The sequence below is a fragment of the Parasteatoda tepidariorum genome, chromosome 6, assembly GCF_982258835.1.
Source record: "Parasteatoda tepidariorum strain Cologne lab strain chromosome 6, Ptep-v5.0, whole genome shotgun sequence".
NCBI classification, from domain to species: domain Eukaryota; kingdom Metazoa; phylum Arthropoda; class Arachnida; order Araneae; family Theridiidae; genus Parasteatoda; species Parasteatoda tepidariorum.
In genome coordinates, this window is record NC_141760.1 from 33531583 (window position 1) to 33548573 (window position 16991).

A 16991-nucleotide genomic window follows, 5' to 3' on the forward strand; every position below is an offset into this window, starting at 1 on the left:
TTTATTTTATAACTGACGAATACAGCACGGAAGAACTTTTAACGCTTGACAACAACATTTTCTTCTGTTTATATGGCTAATCCGAACACTGAGACAATACAATATTTCAGTGAACTTTCCCATTGAACAGTCACGCTACCTAAAAACAATATATATTCATTAACAAGAAATAAATAATAAAACTTTAACCTTTTCGGGACGGGCGAGTCGTAAATGTATTCGTAAGGAACCAGAATCAAAAGAGAGGAGAATCACAAGAAGAGAGATTGTCAAGGAGAGAGGGGCAATCACATAGATGCTCCCCAGTCACAGGCGAAGTGTTACAGAGCACACAAAGAGGTGAATTGACCAGGTTAATTTTAAATAGATGGGCCTGCAAGTAGTCATGTCCAGTGATTATTCTAAGGCAAGCAACTCCTTCAGCTCTTGGAAGGAGGGAAAGGTGAGAGCGCTACTGGTCATCAAGAAGGCTAGCCCAGGACTTTCCATCAGCTAAGTCCCTAAGAGCAGATATTGTTCTGTGCCTGAATTTGCTCTTAAGAAGCCGCCTTGCATTTCTAAGGGGAACTGGATGAGAAGATGGATGCAATGCTGAAGCCTCTCTAGCCAACATGTCAGCTCGTTCATTTCCGTAAATGCCACAATGGCCAGGGATCCACTGGAGGACCACCTCTCTTCCAGAACAAAGAAGAGAGTCAATGCGTAGTTTACACTTAAATTCAAGTTCAGAGGGGTATAAATTATATTCAGAAATGGTCTGAATAGCAGCCTGAGAATCGACAAAGATAACAATGTTTTGTTCAGACGGTTCACCAATAGCTGTAATAGCGATAAGGATTGCAAACATTTCTCCATCAAAATTATCTGCCCAAGTGTTAAGAGGTTCTTCGAGGCCTCTAATATTTGGAGTAAACACCGGCTCCAGCTCTACCAGTTGAAAGAGTGGCGGATCCATCAGTAAAAACCTGCAGCTATTGCTGGCAAGGGTATCTCTCGTGTATAGTGGCCAGAGCGATAGGATACAACTCGGTCTGGTGGAAGTCTGATTTCCAAACAGGCAGTACCAAGTCGAATCTGGCAGTGGCATATCTCAGAAGGGCCGTAAAAACAGGCGGCCTATAGATGCAAAGTTTGGAGTTGGAGATCTCGAAGATCTCCAACTCTCTGTAATCTTTTGTAATTAATTTAATTAGTTTAAATTTCATTAATTTAATTTTATTAGTTTAATTTTATTAAATGCAATTCTCATTCTCTTAATCTTTTTTTCTTGAAAACTCACTTTGATGGATCTATTTAACATTGATTAAAATATCATAAAAATGTCATTAAACCTGGACGACAAGTTGACGTAGTTCACTTAAATTTTTCCTGTGTAGTTATAAGTTTGAAACATCATTTATATATTTCAAACACCATATCTTTGAAATATATCAAAATTTATACCTTTGAAACATTTATATATTTGAAACAGATCAAAATTTATATCTTTGAAACATTTATGCATGGCTTCTAAATATTTCAAAGCAAAACATACCATCAGTTGTGTTATCCCAGAAACAAGATGCAGAACTGCACAAGCCAGATCCATTGTTCTGAAGAATCACGCACGTCACTGAAAATGATTCATATTTCATTTCAAATTATTCATATTTCAGTTCTCTAGTATAAAAGAAATTTCCAAAGATGATATTGTTGAAAATTGAGTTTTTTTCTTCTCATTTATATTGACAGAAAGATTATTAAATAGCTGAGTAGATAGATGATCTAAATGACATTTTTGTGAATTTGAGTAACTGAGCTTTAAAGTATATATATATAGTAAGAAATCAAACTATGTCTCACGGTTATTCCGTGTTCGTGAACTTTATTCGGTTCACGAAATTTGAAAATCCCTAAAACTTGATCCGTGGTGGCTCAGGGGATGATAGAGCGTTTGCCTTCTAATGAGGTGAAGCGGATTCGAATCCTACCGATAGCTGGTGTATTTGAGTTTTGCCTCCAGCCTGCACTGACCACAGTGCTGGCGTAAAATATCCTCAGTGGCAGATGGATAATGGGTTAGAGTTTCCTTGCCGTCAGGCTAACCGTGGGAGGTTTTCTTCTCCATGTAACGCAAATGCGGGTTAGTTCCATCAAAAAGGCAAATTTCTCCCAATACTTGATCAAAAACGTAATAATAGCAGAGTAGAGTAAGAACAATGTATATTACAGGTAAACGCCTTTAAATTAATATTTTATAAGAAAACTTTTATGACTTTTATAAATTTTACGCCGATGACAACCAAAACGATGTGGAAATTCATGTGGTAAACTGGGTGATACCATGTGATTTTCTCACGAATAAAAATTTGCTGTAAACAATGGAAAAGTATATTATACTACTATATTTTTATGCTATATAAAGATATTACTAATTTGTGGACATTTTACCATTAAGAGTTTTGACCAAAAGAACGTGTATTACATCATATCTTAGATACAAAACAAATGAAATAAAAATATGACCACCGAAGCCGACGTCTTCAGGGGGTACCGGCCCCGGTAGCCATTAAAAACAAAACCATTTCTATTTGAGGGAGAAGCAAAAGCTTAAAATATCTCCCTCAGTACCCCGATGGTTTTGTATAGAGGTCCAGGAAAAACAAGATACATTCAAAAGAATAAACAAATTACGAAAAGAAAATCAATAAAAATCATCAGAAAATTAAAAACTCACAGTCACAGGTCAAGAATCAACTTCAAAAGCGGAGGAAAAGAAAACACTAAAAACTGAAAAACAACGCCCCCTATAATAATGCGCAGTAAAAGTTTAAAAATGATATGAAAAGGTCAGGAGAAGGAGATACGTAGATAAATTAATAGAATGCTTAACTGGGGCTGCTCAGTTAAGACTAGAATTGCGCCCTGTTAAAAGAAAAAATATATAAAAACTTAAAAACCATCAATCATTTTTTTAATTAAAAAATTAACATTACAAAAATTAAAAGGAAAATCATTTTTACTCAAATTATTTAAAAAATTATCCACAGCTTCCCGAAAACTTTCAACATTATTACAAATTTTCTTGATCCTAACTAATTGCGAAAAAACAAGATTTTTGAATATTTTACTACACAAATTAGTTTTAAAGTTGCAGAAAAAAATAACATTAAAATTAAAGGCTTTTCTTTTATCAAACACACCAATTTTAATAAAATTGTTAACAATATCAATTTTAAAATCTAAATATTCAATATTAAAGCAATTTTCATTAGTTTTTTTCAGGACCAAATCACCAGGATAAATTGTATAAATAAAATTATAATCGTCACAATTAAATAAAATCAAATCATCAATGTATCGGAATTGTGGGTGATCAGGATCTAATTAGCATTTTAAGTAAGGGTTCAAAATTTAGAACCAGAGTTAAGATGAAAAAAGAAGATTTTATTTTATCCATTAAAAAAGATCTAGATTTTTTTATTGCAAAAATTTCCAGAAAATATCATTGGCCTGTTGAAGGTTTTTCTGAGTGGAAAGCTAAAATTATTGAAAGGGTTAGATTTAATTTATTTAATACCAGTTTTAGTTCATTTCCTAAAGGTACTTTTATTGATTATGATTTATCTAGAAAAATTAAAAATCTTAAGGATAAATTCATTGTTACTGTTGTAGATAAAGCTTCAAATAATTTCTGTATTATGTGTAAATATTTTTTTAAAAAATTGATTATTGGGGAATATAATGCAAATAATACCTATTTAAAGTTAAAAGAAGATAAAAAAGTTATTGAAAAAAGAATTATTGCATTTAGTAAAAAATTAAAATTTAAATTAAATAGGATTACATTTCCATATTTATTTCCAATAGTTAAATTTCATAAAAATCCGATTAAATTTAGGTTTATAGCATGTGGTACTAATAGTTATAATTCTGATATTAGTAAAAAGTTTTTTTGTTTTTTAAAAATTATTTTGCTTAAAATTAAAGAAGAGAAAAATATTATTATTGAAAGTAATGTTGAAGTTTTGGATTTTATTAAAAGTAATGATATTTCCAGCATTAACACTTTTGATTTTGAAAATTTGTATACCAGCATACCACATGAAAAAATTATTGAGATTTGTGAAGGTATTTATGACAAGTATTTATTTGATGAAAAAATTGATAGGTTTAACTGGTTAGATTTATGCAAGTTTAATCTTTTTGAGAATGTTCTTTTTAATGGTTTAGATTTTTATAAACAAATTATTGGAATTCCACAAGGTAATTCCTTTTCTGGGGCTTTTGCCAACATTTTTTTGCACTTTTTTGAGGCTAAATTTATTGAACATAAAGTACTTAATGCTTTCCGATACATTGATGATCTGATTTTATTTAATTGTGACGATTATAATTTTATTTATACAATTTATCCTGGTGATTTGGTCCTGAAAAAAACTAATGAAAATTGCTTTAATATTGAATATTTAGATTTTAAAATTGATATTGTTAACAATTTTATTAAAATTGGTGTGTTTGATAAAAGAAAAGCCTTTAATTTTAATGTTATTTTTTTTCTGCAACTTTAAAACTAATTTGTGTAGTAAAATATTCAAAAATCTTGTTTTTTCGCAATTAGTTAGGATCAAGAAAATTTGTAATAATGTTGAAAGTTTTCGGGAAGCTGTGGATAATTTTTTAAATAATTTGAGTAAAAATGATTTTCCTTTTAATTTTTGTAATGTTAATTTTTTAATTAAAAAAAATGATTGATGGTTTTTAAGTTTTTATATATTTTTTCTTTTAACAGGGCGCAATTCTAGTCTTAACTGAGCAACCCCAGTTAAGCATTCTATTAATTTATCTACGTATCTCCTTCTCCTGACCTTTTCATATCATTTTTAAACTTTTACTGCGCATTATTATAGGGGGCGTTGTTTTTCAGTTTTTAGTGTTTTCTTTTCCTCCGCTTTTGAAGTTGATTCTTGACCTGTGACTGTGAGTTTTTAATTTTCTGATGATTTTTATTGATTTTCTTTTCGTAATTTGTTTATTCTTTTGAATGTATCTTGTTTTTCCTGGACCTCTATACAAAACCATCGGGGTACTGAGGGAGATATTTTAAGCTTTTGCTTCTCCCTCAAATAGAAATGGTTTTGTTTTTAATGGCTACCGGGGCCGGTACCCCCTGAAGACGTCGGCTTCGGTGGTCATATTTTTATTTCATTTGTTTTGTATTGATACTTTTTTCTGAAATTTCTGCTGCTTTTTAGCGCGTTTTTTTTCAAAGAAGTTTTATCCTTTTGATCTTAATTATTTGTGTTTTCTTTCAGTATCATATCTTAGAGGAATTTACAGAAGCATTTATCGTAACATATGTTTGGGATTTGTAGACATATAACTTCAATAAGTCTAAACATCTTTAAAAATCATCAGGAAGTTTCTTTAAAAATTTATTGTGTTGAAAAATCTTTTTCAATGATAAAGTTCAGATTTCACTCTCAAGTTAAAAATTTCACAATCAAAATGTGCCCGTAAAATCAGTATATCGATTCACGTTATTATTTCAAAATCTCAATATTTTTATCTCATCCTAGATTTATATTCATACTCTTCCACACATTTATCAACGTTTTATTTATACTTCAAAATATTAAATGAAATTATAGAAACTAATATTATGTGTATAAATATGGCTTAACGAGTTACCTATATATTTGAATGGTTTTTGTAGTTTGGAAAGATTCCACAAAACCTTTTCTTCGACAGCCATTGCTCTTTGTTCGGCTAGAATATCATCATTGATATTTTCATCAGTCTCAAACACTTCTTTTATTACCTGAAAATTAAATTATAATTTTTGATGTGTTTTGCTATCTAATTTTTCAAATTTGCTGAAATAAGTCCTGTGGTATTTTAATGACATGCTAAACAATAAAATCGTCTAACTTTCAACTCTGCATGTTGTGTTTAACACGAAGGAGAAACGGCGTCATGCTATCACAGAGCCCGAGCTAAGGATTTCACATTATTTGACAGTAAATTGGCCAAATATCAAAAGTATTCTTCAATTTTTGAAAGTCTTCTCCAAACGCAAATCTATTTTTCCCTATAGAAAACTATTTTATGGTAGTTTGTTTCAGGCTTATATTATTTGGACCCAATTCTAATTGGTTATGAGGCGCATCTACCAAAAATTGCTGTAATCGAATAAAAAATACTGGTTTGTATAGAAAAATTCATTTCGACGCAATTTTGAGGATCGATTTAAATATATAAGTTTCTTTCTAGCGGGAAAAAAAACCATTCTCAAATATTTTTGCCAAAACACAATTTTATTCGCCAAATTTATGATTTTTATCGCATTTGGAGAGGTGGATTCGAACCGAGGTCACCTCGTTCGAAAGCTAGCCCTCTATTCCCTGGGCCTCTACGGCTCAAAATAGTTTTTGTCGAGCCGGAGTCGAACCAGCATAAAATTTTACAATTTTATATTTTATAAGCGTCGTTGAACAGCAGACCCAATTTTGAGTTAACAACTACTAATGTTCAACTCCTTAGCCTTGAATTTTGAACCCAATTCAGAAGGCAAAGGATCAAGTAATGGGAGAAATTTGCCTTCGTTGAGGACTTTTTGATGGAACTAACCCGCATTTGAACAAAATGGAGAGGAAAGCCATCAAAACCTCCCACAATTCGCCCGTTTTCCCGTTTTCATGAACACGAGTCGAACAACCTACCAACCAGGCTATCCCGACCCAGCTTAAAATTGTATTTTATTTCATAACAGTCGTTGAACAGCCGACCCAATTTTGGGTTTACAACTACTAATGTTCAACTTCGTAGTAGCCTTGTAATTTTGAACTCAATCCAGACGACAAGGAAACTCCTGAATGAGGTATTGAGATAAATTTGACTTTGTGGAGAACTTTTAGATGTAACTAACCCGCATTTGCGTTACATGGAGAGGAAAGCCACGAAAACCTCCCACCGTTAGCCTGACGGCAAGGGGACTCTATCGCTATCCCGAATATCGCGGGGATTCGAACCCGGTTTACTTCATTGGAAGGTGAATGCTCTATCTCCTGAGTCACCACGCCTCTGAGCATAAAATTGTCGTGAATAAATTTATTTTAACATATTGCAAATTTTTGATTCTCCTATCTCCCGATTTCCATCCAACAGAATTGTCCGCAACCACCAAAAAATTACCCACTTTGTAATGGGTCAAGAATTCAAAAATTCTTAGCTGGAACCAGGCACTAATATGTACAATTCTTTCCCAATGACCTTACAACTAGGCAGTACGGTAACGGGTTAAACTTTGAATCTTTTTAGATCCGGTAGTCACTTTTACCGAGTGAACTAAGAAGTCTATCTTCGCTGTTTCTAATCATGAGGTAACGTGTAACAACTGTGGTGAATTATAATTTTAAAAAATGTAAATTTTCAATTTAAAAAATCAAATTAAAAAAATTGCGAAAATTGTACTTGACTTCCAAAAAACATTTTCCGAATTAATAAAACTATATAACATGCTAGTTTTTAACACAACTAGTAAAAATTAAAAAATGATATTAACTTAGATTTTAGTTTATCTAACCATCTCATTTTATAAGCATAACAGTAACTTTTGCGAAGTAAATAATCGCTGCTATAGTCAAAAATTTACAGCCACTTTTTCAAAATCATAAATTTACAGCCACTTTTTTTAATTTTTCAAAAACTGTTGGAATCTCGATTAAAAGTGAAATTGAAACATTGCATTGAACTTTTGTGCAAAAAAATAAATAAATAAATAAATTGCGTTGGATTGTCTTGTAAAGTTTTGCAATTAGATTAGTGGAAAGAAAATTATGTATTTAAATACTCACCGACTTAACTATGCCAGTCACATCATCTGCCGGAAACAATTCCTACCAATAAAAATTGCCAATTTAAAATCGTTATTAAACTATAAAAGCTTTACGGTGAACTGTTAATTAACAATCGAAGCAAAAACAATAAACTCTCTAAGAATTCCTACTAAAATTTAGTAATAATTATGAATCGCCTGGGCAGGATAGTGCTCAAATTTAATAATCAACCTACCTAACATCTTCGTGCACACTGGCTCATTTTATCCAAGCATACTTATTTGGCAGAGCATCATACTTCCCTCAATCTGGCATTGTTAATCCTAGTTTGTCAAGAACTTCCTTCATATGCATCTTCACAATAATAGACCCCTTTTCCTTTTCCCGCCAGGTGAGTGTGTGCTTGCTAGATTTGCAGGATGGGATTTATTTGCTCTTAAGAAGTGGCCGAGTCGTCGTTTTGTGATTTCTTCATTAATGGCTTATGTTAAAAGGTTTTTGCTTGATTAGATCAGAAGACTCTTAACCTTATTACTACACATTTATTTTGAAAGGTTTTTATTTTTCTGATTTCTGCATTTGGCACCTGACAAAAGGATGGAACTGACAGTAGCCTTGTACAATTTTTTTTAAAATTCATAATTAAAGCTCTCAAAAAACTGCAAACTAAAGCATGACCTGACTTTCATAATTCCCAGCAAAAATATCGTCGCTATCGTTTGTCGAAGTGCGTCCCACTTACGTAAAACCGCCTTGATTTTTTGCTATAATTGGGTTCAAAGGAAACCAATATGAGCCAAATATGTATGTTAAGTAAGTCGATGTTCAAACATATATTTACGAGGAGTAACTCACTCCCAGTCCCACCCATACAGAAAGAAAAAAAAACGAATAGAAAAAAAAGGAGGGGGGAAATGCCCTATCAGAATAAACCCATTTCTGATTATAGCCATAATACCAGCCACGTGTATATATAAGACTTGGAATATGCGACGTTGCTTACCATTTACCAATACCAGGAGGAGAGTAGCATAAATATTATGCCAAGTTTCGGTTTTAATGATATAAGTCTTCGATTCTGCCACAGACTGAAACTGCCCCTTTTTGGTATGTACAGTCCGCAAAAAAAAAAAACGAATCACCCTGAATAACTTTCGTTCTAATGATCGGATTTTCACGAACTAAGTGTCAATCTTAATGGTTCCTGGGGAAGACCTCAAATATGTTAATTAATTAGTGCTAACTATTAATTAAGTTACGAAATCAGACCCAAAAACGTACTTTCTCTGAATAAACATATAATTTTTTTTACATATTTGGAATCTAGACCCTTGAATTAGTGGGGGTAGACAAAATTTTAAAAAAATTGGGTGGTAAATTGGGCCGCAATAAAGGTTTATATATTTGGCGATAGTCCAGAAAACCGCCAAAAAAAGTCGCCTGCGCAAATAAATATTTTAAGATAACCCATTGACTAATTCAAAAGAGGAGTGCTTAATTTTACTAGGTTGCTACGCAACCAAACTCTGATAGTAAAAAAATTGAAATAATGTTCATTGATTGCTCGGAGGGGCTTAATTTATTGTTAATAGAAAATATCTCGAAGTTTCCAGGCCATAAACAATTTTTTTAGGGGATTTCTGTCCAAAAAGCTAAAAAAATATTATTTTAATCTCCTTTGAAAAGTAAATTTGAATCGATTTATAAATTATTTATGATAGTTTTTAGAATTTAAATACATGAACTTTTTATCTGATATTATTTAGATTACACTGTTTTTACTATATTTATTCGAGGATTTTATACTAAAATAAAATGAGCATAACTTATTATAGCTATATACAAAATTTTAGGGATAATCATTTTTACAGTTTTAATCGAGTCTTCTAGACAAGAAAGTTTGAAGAAAAAAAAAGTGCTTGAAAAATAAAATTTAGATTGTATAATAATTCTAATGCACATTCACAAGGCTTTCTATAATTTACGATATTTCGTTTTCTATAACTCAAGGAATTGCTGAATGTTTAGTGGCATTTTAAAAAGATTGAAATATGTTATGTTTAAGAATAAGATATTAAAGTAATATGCTGCATAATATGTTGAAAATTGTAGGATTCATTGCTTAAAAAATCGCTTCATTCTACTAGATATTTAGGTTACATCGTTTCCTTTGGATAAAGATGATTAGCAAATAGCATCCTCATGTTTCGATACATTCTGAAACTTATACGTTCGCAAATTCACCATAAAATGTCGCACAGCATATTCTTCAATTACGATAAGCTACATTTACCACCAAATACTGCTACTATGGTTATTTTTGCTTTCTTATATATATCTGATGATATCTTTTTTAAACAGAGCTCGTAAGATCCTTAAGATACTGAAATGGGGGCACAAAAACTTAAGAGATAAAATATTTAATTTCATTAACTCAAAATATCTGGTGTCAAAATGTTAATTTTTAAGTTAAATATAACTTTTACAATATTGATGTTCTTACATTTTTAAAGACCATATGAATCCTGATAAAATATTAAAATGCATATGTTTACTTTAACTAGTGTAAAATCCTTATCAAAATAATGATCAAGACCCAAATGTAAAACAGTATAATTGACGATAAAAACTCAACTGGCTTCAAAACATATGAAGAGGGAAGTAAAAGTCGACATGTTTCGAGTCTTCAAATGTAATCGCCCATTCTCAAGACTTGTCAGGCTTGGATAACTTGTGACTTTTATTATTGGACGCTCAAAACATGTCTATTTTTATTATCATCTATTATTTTTTTAAATCAATGAAGTTTTTATATTTTCGATTCAGTTTCTTGGGATTATCCATTTAGTTACACAACATATCAAATTATTTCACTCGATATTAAAATAACTTTTACATATGTTATAGGCACAGGTTCTTAGATTGAAAAAATAATAATTCACTACTTTGTAAAAAAATTAATGCAGTAAAAAAAAATTTTTTTTTTGCTGCAAGCCTTAACATTTTAATTTAAGGTCATAAAAAAATTCTGTTTACAATTGAAATTTCAAAAGTCGAATGTGAAAATGGAATGTCCCCTAGTACCAGGAATCGAAATTAAATAGTTACAAGGACAACTTTTTTAAACAAGTTAGCGTTTCCGTCCTACTCGAAGTTGTTTGAAAAGGTATTTTTTATATATCGATTCCAAAGTTTATTCTACGTATATTTCAGGGTATACTTTCGGAGTATTTCGATAGAGTTTATTTTTACACCCTTATTTGCTTAAAATTATTAAATAATTTACTTTAAATTATTCAAGCTACATGATTTAATGCTCTTATAGTATAATAATAAACGGAGCTTCCGACGCATATCCTTAACCTTAATACCGCTATCATTAAACAAATGGAATAAGCTTAGATAAATAATAAAAGTTAATTTTTCCCTCGTTTTAATTTTCAAGGAATAATAAGTTTCGATCAAACAGATTTCATTCTGGAAATAGCGAAATTATTGAGTAGGTCCCTTGGAGCAATATCATTCTTATCCTCTTTTGACGAAATATAGGAAAAATTAGTTTTCACAGTTTCTGTAAAAAGTATGTTAGCCTACTTGCAACGTTTTTTTTTTAAATTTTTTTTTATTAAAATAAGTTCGGAAATTGTGTATTTTTTATAGCATTTTTTTTAAAAATCAGATGACTCTAAAATTGGCACAGCTTCGGAATCCTTACAAATTTCAATTTTTAGTATTTCCTGCTTAACAGAATAAGGCATTTTCCTGATAACAAATTATACTACAATAATATCTTGGAAATCATGCTAAAGTTAAAAATTAAACTAAATAGTTTAGTATATTATCAGAAAAAAAAATCTACTTAGTATCATAAAGACTAAAAGATATAATGATATAATTAGTGAATCACACGTGGTCAGATAATTAAAAATTTAATTTCGCAACTAAGATAGTAGGACGACATTTAAGATACTGAGATATTTTAAGACACTAAAAAAATTGTCTACGTATTCCACAGCTTTTTATGTTCAGTATCTTTATCCTCTTTGTAGTGACTTATGAAACATCAACACTATTTTAGATAATCTAAGTTGAAGTCACAAGAAACAAAAACAAAAAAAAAGACAATCAATAATTTATATTCTTTTTTCAAAAAAAATAGTATGCTAAGTAAATAATCAGCTGTTTTGCATTAAATAATTAAAAACAGCTGAATGTTTTTAATTTCTTAGCAAGGTTTTATCCTTAGCTAGCAGACAATAATTCTTTAAAAAAAAACTTGACTATAATTTGAAAAGGAAACCTAAATTAAAGAAAATCTAAATTAAAGTTCTAAAAAAATTATTAGTATATTAATGAAGAAATAATAAACGTAAAATGGTAAAGAATAAGAATTTTAAAATGTTAACATTTAATTAAATAGTTGGTAAAATAGTTCTGCGATACACTTCCGGAAATTTCTTTTAAGATTAGGATGATATAGGGTAAACCAACAAATGAAGGAGCATTTCATAGATATTTCTTAGAAATAAGATTTTAAACGTTTCAATTTAGATTGATTGGTAACAGTAGCTTACTACCTAACAATAGGAAGTCATCTAACAATGCATTTAGTTACCTAGTCTTTGAGTCTTCGCTGGAAAAAGTTTTGAATTTGTTAGTATGTGTTCAACGCCTTGTTTCTTTGACAAAATTATAAGGTCAGTGTTTGTTGTTATCCGTTTAAACTACAATTAATTGCATATAATAATGCTTTTTCTTCTCATTGTGATAAAAAGAATTCAAAATATGGTCATTGAAGTTATGTTTTATTTATTTTAAGCATCATAACATAAGCAAGTACTGAGATTAGGGGGTGTTTATTAACTGGATTACCGAACGATGAAAAACCAATGAATAAACAAGTGTTCCTTTACTGGGATTTTTTCAAGTTAATGAAAATAAAAGAAAAATTTCAATTTTCTTGTACCTTTTGTCATATTATAAATCAAAATTAGGTTAAAAATAAAAAAAAAACAACTTCTAACCAGTGAAGGAACAGGCATGTTCCTTCACTGAGAATAGATTTCCCAGTGAATGAATAGTATGTGTGAAATATGATTTTACATGGATAATTAGTAGTTCAGCGACATAGAGGACTCCTAAAATTCAGTTAAATGTTGTATGAATAGTTCCTATAACAATTTCATTTAAATATGCAAATTTAATTGCTAAATTTATTTAAAGAATTATAATAATAATTAATTTATTATTTATCTTTATAAATGTAGTGATTAGTTATTACATCATACCTTAGACTCCTTAATAAATTATGTTTTTTAACTAAATATAACAACTAAATATAATAATAAAAGCTGGAATGGAAAATTTCTTTGCAGGATTTTGTGCCAATAATTAGCTAAATTATTATCTTATTGCCGTCTTTAATGTCCTAACGGGAACTGGTAGGAAAAATCCATTTAAAGACTATTATCTAGGTGAAAAATGGGTGAAGTTTTTTTAAGGCGACATCCACCGATAACTTAGTGCAATGCGAAGATAATTTCAAAAGGCAAAACTTCCCTTAGAGAATAATATTCGAAATACTGGTTTTAAGAACTTCAGAAGAATTTTTAGGAGGGAAGTAGCCCTGGCATCCTATTATAAAGTGATTGTATTTACAATGCGAATGAAACAAGAGTTGAATACTGCCCTTAAACGGGAAAAATCTGCGGGTTTAAAAATTATAAGGATTTATATTCTAAAGTACCTAAGAAAGAAAAAGTACCTCCATTGGTAGTTTTTCCTTACAGAAGAATTCGTTGAGATATTACAGAATCAGTCCCTGCTGCATATTTCATTGGAAAAAGCTATTCATGAAATGAAACGATGACCGCAGCAACATTTTACTAGTATATTGCAAATGTTTCTACCCATGGCTAATTAAAAATGCAATCAAATTCCATATTTTGCTTCTTCTGGATAGGTATAAATCTCATATCAATTTGAAACTGAGCAAGTTTTGTTCCTCAAAACAAATTTTCTGGTTTAGTTTTCTACGTAATTCTTGGAAATCTCGTTGGATCTTGAAAACAAAAGAATTGTAAAACAATATGTCTAGAAAATTTTACATCCATTTTTAAATAAGATTTGAGGCATCAACTGATGAAGTTAAAATGCTTTTATGAAATGCGATATTTTTTCATTCGATGTAGAAAACGTTGACTGTAACAAATGCATGCAAAACAGACACCAAGAGTTAATGAGCAAGACAACTTATCAACAAAACACATGCTTCGAGAGTAACGATGCGCTATTTCTTCAGAAGCTTGAGAAGGAAATCTCACAAGTTATGTTGCAAATTTTTAAAGGAACATTGACAGAAAATTTTAATCTCCCAAATATCCAATAGCCTGTGCTTTTCTCAATATTGAAGAATTTATTTCAAAAAGAACAATTGTATAATCAAATTTCGGCTCTGAAGCTGAGACAACTAACATTAATAATGAAAGTATCTTGAAAACTGATTTTGAGATAAGTCCTCTTGAGGCATTGTTAGTTGTAAAAACAATTGGTTTCATAAGTAACTACTAGATATAAGTCAATGAGAGATGGGTTTTACTCAAACTTCGAAACTCCTTTTTCTCATTTATTATCCAGTGAGGAATTCTGGAAATGGAACTGGAAAATCAAAAGAAATTTCGAAGATACATTTACATTGGCCAAAAATTTGGAAAAAGGAGGAAGGTTAAATCAAAAGAAAAATAAATAAATTACTCATGACGAAGAGAAAAAAAGTACTTAAAAAGCTTTAAAAAAAAGCTTAAAAAATATGGGGAAAAGAGTAAACAAAAAAAATGATCGAATTATAATAATAATAAAAGCATCATCGGATTAGACAATGATAAACATTCATAATTTAGAACGGACTATTAAACTGTGAGAAAAAAATGAAAAACATTTTTTTAAAATTATGTATTCAAACATATTTTACTTTCCATTCCATGACTGTAAAAAAAGTAATATTTTCCTCATTAACTATGGTTATATGTCGTAATTCCAAGAAAAATCTTGTTTTTAGACATTTGTGTGGCCTATGGATTCCTAACGAGCATCAAACATTCTCAAAATTAAGTGTTCATTCTCTGGAAAATTTAGTGTTTATGCACTGGTAAGAACTGTTCCTTCACTTGGTCATCTTACTACTTATTATTTAAACCACCAAAAGCATAAAAGAATATTATGTAAGTTATCTAACTTTTTTTTACGTAATTTGCATTTAATAACAAATATGTCGACACCATCATTTAGCTAAAATTACAAATTTTGAAATTTTTATGAATTTTTTTTAAAGGCAAGCTAAGCTTAAGTGTTCCTTCATTGTTTAGTTTACCCTATAAGATGTTGAGAAATTTGCGATGTTGTGAGAGATGTTTAAAAATGTTGACTACGTATTTTTATTAATATTTATAAAATATATATTCAAGAAATTGATAAATATATTATTCCAAATCTATGCATACGTATGTATATTATTAAAATTGTATCAGTTATTGAAAAACAAAATTAAAAAAAAATAATAATCACATTAAATAAGCACAATCTGGTGTATTCTATCAGAAGCACGCTTTTTTAAAACTAGGCATTTGTTGAATAAAGTATTTTTTATTCAAAATTCTTTACTAAATTGCAAATAAATTAGTAAATGACTAAAAAAGAAACATCGTATTTTATAGTGTGAAAGAAATAAAAATAAAAAGATGAGCAAACGATTATTAGCGAAAAAAATATGAATGAAATTTCACGCTACGCGCGCGAAGTCAAGTTTATCACATTTTAATATTAATCGCCCCAATTAGATTTCTTTATTGTCGCCAAATTATTTTTTTAAAAATAATTAATTTTAATTTTTCTCAGCTTCTAATAAATAAAAACAGTTGAAACTTTAGATTTTTCAATTGAAAAATATGTAGATTAATATGGTATAAAAATATTCATACCTTATAATTCAATATTTTTTCATCCTCACTTTAATTAAATAATAAAAAATAATAAATAATTATTAAAAATTATTTTTTGAATGAAATTATCTTTGGGTAAATGAGTTTTATGAGTGGGTGCAATTTTTTTTGAATTGCTTCATTAGTTCTGAAAATATGACTGAAAACGCAAAAAGCGAAATTAACATTAAGGGGTACGAACTTTGAATCGCTCTCCTGACCAAACTATGGGGACCACATTTCCCAGATTGCGGCTACCCCCTATATTTAGAAGATAAGAAATCCAAATATGTAAAAAAAAATGCATGTTTATTCAGAGAAAGTACGTTTTTGTGTCTGATTTCGTAACTTAATTAATAGTTAGCACTAATTAATAAGCATATTTGAGGTCACCCCCAGGAACCATTAAGATTGACACTTAGTTCGTGAAAATCCGATCATTAGAACGAAAGTTATTCAGGGTGATTCGTTTTTTTTTTTGCGGACTGTACAGCCCTACTGAGAATTAAAGCTAGGAAAAAGAGCAGGATATTCATGAAAAACATCATGTTATGCTAAAAACACAACAGTGAAGATTTTTCAACGAATTGAGGTATTGTCCAGCTGGAAAATTTGGTTCGCACCACGAATTCTCTCTACAAAATAGGTTTCTAGCATTTTTCGATAATGAGTAGTCTTCATGCGGTCTCAGGAAAAACCTACGTTGTTTTAACGCCGTACCTGACGCCTTCTTACACCCTTAGAGTCTCCAACTTGCTGTCCATTGGAAAATATTTCCTCTTTTTTTCTTTCATCTACTATTTCATTTTATAAATTATACAAACAATTTTGAGATATATAAGAACTAAGCAGTATCTGAAGTTGAAAGCTATCTTCAAGAATATGAGAGCAGTAAAAAAAGAAGAAGAAAAAAGAATTTGAAAGATCCAGACAGTTTTGTGGGCATTTGGTAAGGTATGAGGGGGAAAAAAATATTTCTACTCCATTAGGAGCAGGTAGTGGTAGAGGATCATTAATTGGATGTGAAGGCAACAGCTATAGCGGTCAACTTAACAGGTCTCTCACTCCATACCGTCTGGAGGCTATCGATTACCAAAAATTCGATTTACGTCGAAAAATCTTCACTGTGGTGGTTTTTGGAGGTAACATGGTGCTTATCATGAATGGCCTGTCCTTTCCCTTAACTTCAATCCACAAG

At 30.3% G+C, this 16991-nt stretch overlaps 1 protein-coding gene across 1 annotated transcript in view; it reads right to left on the bottom strand.

Moving 5' to 3' along the window:
- LOC147807765 (dynein light chain Tctex-type 1-like) overlaps nt 1-16991 on the bottom strand; it is a 23296-nt gene continuing 6305 nt past the window's right edge. Inside the window, exons 3-6 of the mRNA XM_087166804.1 lie at nt 7836-7877; nt 5671-5800; nt 1535-1612; nt 1-139 (exon numbers count right to left, since the gene is read on the bottom strand). Coding sequence (XP_087022930.1) covers nt 69-139; nt 1535-1612; nt 5671-5800; nt 7836-7877 — 321 coding nt within the window. The 3' untranslated portion in view covers nt 1-68. The remainder of the gene's footprint in view (nt 140-1534; nt 1613-5670; nt 5801-7835; nt 7878-16991) is intronic.